The following is a 7480-nucleotide window of genomic DNA, read 5'->3' as shown; positions in this document are numbered from 1 at the left end:
TTGCCTGGTTCTTCGACTTCTGCTTGTCTTCAGCCTGCCTTGACTCCGGTCCGTGTCCCTGTCTTCTGCTTGCCCGCCGCCTGCCAAGACTTCGGTTCGTATTCCACTCCTGGGTTTATTCATCCTCACCTAAGTCCCAGCGGTCCGGGTTCCTACGGGCTCCTCCTGGGGGGACCTCGGACTTCCAGGGCGAAGACTCCTAAGTCCTAGCGACCCGGACTCCCACAGCTCCTCTGGAGGAGTCCCGGGTTTCCAGGTGAAGCTCCAGTTGCCCAGTGGGAGTTCTGCCTCCCGACTGCTCTCCTAGGGCAGTCGGCCTAAGGGTCCACTTCCGGATTTCGTCCATCATAACAATGCATTCGTAGATAAATCTGGGATTTACACTTCTTAATCCTTTTGAAAATCAGACTCAATTTGTTTCAATTAGTCATGATTTTTTGTGGAAACTTCAATATATTACAAACACTGGAAATGCCTAGGCTATCCCTTCTTAAATGTTCCTGATTGTTAATAGAGCAGGACATTTTCAAAATACACCAGCGTAAATTTAAATTTTGCCAGATAAATAGGCTACCTGAAAGCTGCCCACTGCTAACCCTGCTAAACTATGTTTGGGTTTGCACCCAACTCCGGTTAGTGCACGCTAACTCCCTAATAATGTGCACTAACTCTGCCATGTTAGTGCGCACTATCAGGAGTTAGAGCACACTAACACCCATTAGTGTGCACTAACACGAACATTTGGGCCCCCCGAAAAAAACCCGAAACTTGGAAAACATGAAATTCCCAAGGGGGTACCCCAAAACGAAGCCTGACATTAAATTTAAACCCGAAGCACATCTCTAATCCCTGTCTCTGGATCCAATAGCTCAGATTTTTCAATTTGTCTAAAACTTATTTTTACCAAGATATATTTCATTTACAAATGCCCTTTGTTTTTAATTTAATCACCTCATTTAATAAAACCATGAAACTGTCTTTATGTATTTAAATAATGGGTGACTATCGAGTTGATCCAGTTGAAGTAGTGTTTGCTACAATGTGGTGAAAACCCCCTGGGATAATCCCTGCAAGCTCATTGGGTGTCACAATATGTGGTAGGGGGGTCACATGACTAGGAGGGACCCAAGAACCAAATTACAGTGGCAGAGAGATGGAAGACCTGCCAGGACAGGACAGAAGGGGCATTGCACAACTGGATCAATACAACATATGCTCCACTTGTCAGAGATAACATCAGTACAACTTAAAACTGAAACTTCTCAACCTCTACTTTCTCCTCTTAACTCTTTTGGGGATAGTGGACATTCTTCCTGCGGGTGTGCATGAAAGGTTCCTATGATCACTTAATATATTTATATATTAATCCCTGCTCTAATCCAAAGAAGGCATTGCCTTAGTTTTATGCACCCCTGTTTGTGTGTGGATTGTTTAATATGTGCCAGCCAAAAGGAATGAGGATCTCATGAGGGATGTTGGTTTGACTGATTAGAGTGAGGAATAAGCCTAAGTTTGGAGGCTTCCTGGAAACATCTGCCAGAGTGATCTAGTGATGACAAATTTATTTTTGCTTCCAGTTCCCAGCTGTGGTGTCTTAACAAAAAAGTCTCTATCATGTGTGAAAAATCATCAGGATATGGGACGTTTGGGTGCTTCAGCAGTGGTACACATCTGGGATCATGGAACTAATCCATGTGTGTTGCATAGATATCTAGATAAGCCTCCTACTGAGCTAATATCTTGTGTTAGAGAAAACCCCTGAGTACACCCAGTGAAAGCAGAAAATTCCAGTAGATTTACCCTGAGTCTGCATAGACCTCCAGGGCTGCGACAGGGAACAATGCTAGAATAATGACAAAGTTTCTAGTCATATCCAAATAGCACTTCTTATGGAGTATGAAGGATAGCACAAGTGCTCTGTAACTTCCCAGAGGACAGATACACTCTGGACTCTGGTCTTCTTATGTGAAACTTTATTATTCACAGGGCAGTAGATCAACATAAACAGTTTATTTTCATCAACATCCACATTCAGCCTTTACATTCTGGACAGAGATGTGTCAGTAGCTGCCTTCTCCCGGAGATGTGGGAAATGTCTGTTCCCTTCTAGGCCCAGACTCTTATTCCTGCAAGCAGGGAACTTCACCCACAGTGCTACCTGCATGCCTAATATTTAAGGCGGACCAGGCCAGATGCCTTGACCAGTATTCTTTAAGGAGAGATTTTAAGGACACTCCTTCTCATACCCTCCTTCTCAGCTCGGACCTGTCAGGTCGAGCATCTTTACCCAGCATGAATTCCTTCCAGAGATGTGACTTAGCTCTCTCATTGTGAGACCAAAACAAAGTCAGCCCTTCGGAATCTGACATAACCTTCAGTTTTATATATTTTCTATGGAATTCTTCAAATATTTTGCCCAGTAAACTCAGGGATACCCTTAAATGTGCCTCATTATTCACCACTATCCACTGTGCTCTTTGGCCAGTGTCCCCACTCTTTATTTTTTATGAGTTCAACAGAAGTTCCAAGTTCCAGTTCTCCTTCTCGAGGCAGATTATATCTGTTACTCCTAAGATGACTTCCTTACACTCCTTGGGGAATTAACTTTTTTACTCTTCTCAGTGCTCTATATAAACATTTAGCAGTAAACTGCCTCTTTGGGCAGGAGTCACACAACAAACTTTTATTCTCTTCTCTAGTTTCTTTTAACTTTTGGATTCTTGGGTTTCTGCCTGTGCAGTCACTCAGTGCAGAAATCACCAAACTGACACCATATGTGGGATAGCACAAGCAAACTTTAGCTTCCAAGAGGAGAGAGACACACAGGACTCTTGGTCTTCTTCCATGAAATGTTATACTTCAAACATCAATAGTTTAACATAAACAGCTTACTTTCTGGAACATTCACATTCACTAATTATCTTCTGGACAGAGATGTGTCAGGAACAGACTTCTCCTGAGCATGGGGCCTGTCAGTTCCCCTTTGGACCTAGATTCTTATTCCTACTTTCAGAAGATCCACCCACAGTGTTCCCTGCGTACCTAACTGTTAACGTGAACCAGGTCTAGTTCATAGAAACATAGAAACATAGAAACATAGAAATGACGGCAGAAGAAGACCAAACGGCCCATCCAGTCTGCCCAGCAAGCTTCACATTTTTTTCTCATACTTATCTGTTTCTCTTAGCTCTTTGGTTCTATTTCTCTTCCACCCCCACCATGAATGTAGAGAGCAGTGATGGAGCTGCAACCAAGTGATGGAGCTGCAACCAAAATCCCTTCTTCAACAATACTGTTGAAGAAGGGATTTTAGAGACACTACTTCACAGAGCTGTACGTTTGAAGCTGTTTACTTACTTAGGGGCCGATGCAATAATTTTCGAGGAAAGCAGGCACTGACTTTTCAGCGCTTGCTTTCTTAACGCATGCATAGCACTCACAATGGGGCTCCATGCAATAACCAAATTAGGTGGTCATGCTAGGAAGGAGGCGCTAGGGTCGCTTATGTGACTTTTGTGCCTCCTTGCTAATGCGACCCCGCGGCAGCTGCCGGTTATGAAGACCGACACCGGTAAACTCGGCATCGGTTTTCATAATGTGCCATCTTCCAGTAAAGAATACGGACACTGATAAACTCGGCATCCATTTTCATTCCTGGCAGATGGATGGTTATGAAAACTGATACCGAGTTTACCGGTGTCAGTCTTCATAACTCGGCATTCTGCAGAGGTAACTTTTTTGTTGTTTTTTTTTACTGAAGAAGTACAGAAAAACAGTTTTTCTGCTTTTCTGTACTTCTTTTAAAATTGATCAGCTATTAACACCTGCTCCAGGCAGGCATTAATATCTGAGTGATAAATATACATCTGAGATGCACATTTATTTTATTGCATGCAGAGTGAATGAGTAATAGCCTTATTCTCATGCATTTGCATGTGATGAACGCTATCTCATTCAGTCCGTATCAGATGCGTGTTAAATAGGCTGAGCTCACTGTATTGCATTGGCCCCTTAAAATGCTATTTCACTGGGTAAAAATACTGTCTGGAAATTCTTGAGTAAAAAGCATGTATGAAAATCCATGGCAAACATACATTTAGTCAGGATATGGGTAGATGTTCCCTATCTGAAAAAAAAAAGATTCACATTTTTTTAATATTGAAAAGGACATGGTTGAAGGGAAGCTCAGTAGGATGCATAAGTGATGTTTGCATGCCTCATTTCTTTTGAATTTATTTATTCTCCAGCATCCCTCAGAAGATCAGAAGTGAGAGCTCTCCACTCTGCTTGCTGTACATTTACCTGCTAATTAGTTTTTCTGTGACTGCCTAACCTCTCACACATCCTTCCCAAGATGGTAATTTTCAGAAGTGTGCATTCATCTACACCATAATTTCATCCCTCTGATATTGCTATAGATGACTTGGTGAGAGGGAGGATGTGAAAACGGATAGGATAATGGATGATAAATGATTTATAACTAGTATCAGCTGCTACTTATGACTTTGAGAAGAATTAAATGACTGAGGGGCAGATTTTAAAAGCCTACATGCACCAGGCCTATTTTCAAAAGGCCCAGCAGTGCATGTAAAGCCCCAGGATGTGCGTATGTCCTGGGGCTTGAAAAAAGGGGTGGGGCGGGACCGAAGCCTTCAGCACAGAAGTAAAGCGGGGGATTGCGCGCCAGCAGCTGGCCGGTACACGCAAGTTACACCTGCCAGAGGCAGGCGTAACTTATATAATAAAGGTGGGGGGGATTTAGGTAGGGCTCAGGGACGGGTTAGATAGGGGAAGGGAGGGGAAGGTGGGGGGAAGGTGGGGGGAGCCGAAGGAAAGTTCTGCCGAGGCTGCCCAATATCAGAGTGGCCTTGGAGGGAATGGAGGTATTAAAATCTGGCCCTGAGTGTTTTTCAACACTGATAGCAATAGGCATGACTGGAGCTACCTTTATATTATTGTTTTCAATATTCATTGAATTGCAATGTTTTAATCTCTTTCTTCATATCCTAACAGATTATGGGCGCTGAAACAATGGAGATAGAGAATAAGACAGGGACAACAGGATTCATTATTCTGGGCTTTAATAAATATTCTCATGAGAAAACCTTAATTTATGTAATAGTTTTACCAGCCTTCTTTATCTCTATTCTGGGAAACCTTGGGTTTCTAACCTTAATGTGGTCTGACCATCATCTCCACAAACCCATGTACTTCTTCCTCAGCAACCTGTCCTTCATCGATATCTGTAACACCTCAGTCACTCTCTCAACATTGCTGCAAAGTCTCTTTAAAGGAAAAATATTAATTTCCTTCTCTCTATGTATGACACAACTTTGCTGTTTCCTAAGTTTAACAAGTACTGAATTCCTCCTTCTCACTGCCATGGCCTATGACCGCTATGTGGCAATCTGCAACCCCTTACGATACCCACTCATGATGAGTAAAAGAATCTGTATCTTATTGATGGCTGCTTCATGGATAGCTGGATCTCTGGATGAAGTTCCTATTGAAATGTTCATATCTCAGTTCTCCTATTGTGGCTCCAATGAGATTAACCACTTCTTCTGTGATCCCAATGCACTGCTAAAGTTATCTTGCAGTGATGCTCATAACTTTGAAATACTTGTACTTTCTGAAGGAGCATTTTTGTCTCTCATCCCATTTCTTCTAACTCTGTCATCCTACATCTTTATCATTGTAGCCATCCTGAAAATCCACTCTTCTGATGGGAGAAGCAAGGCCTTCTCCACCTGCTCCTCCCACCTCACAGTTGTTCTTCTATTTTATGGGACAGTTTTGTTTGTATACATGAGGCCAAGCTCAATGCAATCACCAGAGCAAGATAAAATGTTTGCCCTCCTGTACACAGTACTCACCCCCATGCTAAACCCCATGATTTATAGTCTAAGAAATCAAGAAGTTAAAAATGCCCTAAGAAAAATTATCATTAGAAAATAATATGAAAGGAAAAAACCTCTCTCTCTGCATTCCATCTGAAATGCCATCAGGAATAAACACTCGTCTGACCCATGTTTGTACTGCCACTTATGGAGTGAAAGTGAAACCATGAAAAACTGTTGAATTTATTTATTTTGTTGGGTTTTTTTGTTTTTAATAATGGATCATGAAGAAGGAGGCCATTACTCCATCTGACTTGGCAATAGTGATCACAACATGATCAATTTGTTTTTAATTACTGGAGGGAGGACACTAAAGAAATTTACTGTAAATGCATTTAACTTTCAGAAGGGTGATTAAGATAAAAATGAGGAAAATGGTTAGGAAAAACATAAAAGAGCAAAATTAAACCGGAAAACTTTAAAAGCTCCGTGCATGCCAAAACCAGGAGATACACACACACACAAGCTGGGCTGGCTGTCACCGAGAGGATTTTAAAGCCTGCCTGAGGATGTGCATATCTCCCTCAGTGTGCACAAGTAAGAAGTTTAGAGAAATGGGGTAGAGCATGGGCATAGACTGGGTGGTGCATGGGCATATTGGGACCTGGCCAAGAAACGTTTGCATAAATACTTATACATTCTTGCATGCACTGGGGTTTCCTGCCATGTAAATTTGCTCCTGATATGGATGGTGTGGAAGTAGTAAAACAAAAAAGAATATAGGTAAGTCAGTGTGATTTTAAGGGTGGGGGATAAAGGGGGTAAACCTTGTTGGTTGCTGTTTGAGTCCATGTCCCTGTTACCTCTTGCCATTGAAGCAGAGAGCTATATTGGAGTTGCATCACAATTATCAGGCTTATTAGTTAAGGGTAGTAACAGCCGCATCAGCAAGTTATCCTCATGCTTATTTGTTTTCTCAGATCGTAAAATTCAATGTCATTGTTGGTTGCTGTCTGAATCTAATTCCCCTTTTCCCTTTCCCCCCTGCCGTTGAAGCAGAGAGCATTGATGTAGTTGTATCAACAGTAGGAAGACTTATTGGGTAAGGGTAGTAACCACCACACCAGCAAGTTACCCCCATGCACTCTTTACTTCGTTCCCATCCCGTGGCCTGTAGGGAACCACAGTGTTTATCCCAAGCCCCTTAAAAAAACAGTAAAAGATTCAAAGGGGCATGGGATAAACACTGTGGATCCCTGAAGACTAGTGGATTGGAAATGAATAAAGTGCATCAGGGTAACTTGCTGGTGTGGCGGTTACTACCTTATATATAGATACATAGCTATAAAAATATAAATTAAATTCTTCAGAGAACTGGACCGAAAATATGTGTTTGTCAAATTGGTCACTCAATCATCAGTCACCAGATAAAGTTCTTCTTGTTGGATCAGACCATTAATTAAACTCAAGTAGGCAATGTATATATTGACATTGAATTAGAATGAGGTCTTTAAATATTAAGGAATTAATTCAGAAGATCTTGATGCGGAGAATCTGGATGTTAAAGGCCAGATTTTGAAAGACAAGTGCACATAAAATCCGGGGTTTATGCAAGTGGCCGGGCCTTGCACGTGGCGCAT

The 7480-nt window shown here is 42.0% G+C and overlaps 1 protein-coding gene across 1 annotated transcript; it reads left to right on the top strand.

Moving 5' to 3' along the window:
- Positions 1–5382: 5382 nt before the first annotated feature.
- Positions 5383–5958, top strand: LOC115077625 (olfactory receptor 1019-like). Its single transcript, XM_029579920.1, has one exon. It carries the CDS (start codon positions 5383–5385, stop codon positions 5956–5958), a length of 576 nt encoding a protein of 191 aa, XP_029435780.1.
- The last annotated feature ends 1522 nt before the right edge of the window (positions 5959–7480 follow it).

Source organism: Rhinatrema bivittatum, chromosome 16 (genome assembly GCF_901001135.1).
Source record: "Rhinatrema bivittatum chromosome 16, aRhiBiv1.1, whole genome shotgun sequence".
Classification (NCBI taxonomy): domain Eukaryota; kingdom Metazoa; phylum Chordata; class Amphibia; order Gymnophiona; family Rhinatrematidae; genus Rhinatrema; species Rhinatrema bivittatum.
Note: the sequence above shows the minus strand (reverse complement) of the source record. Positions and strands in the feature narration are given on the sequence as shown.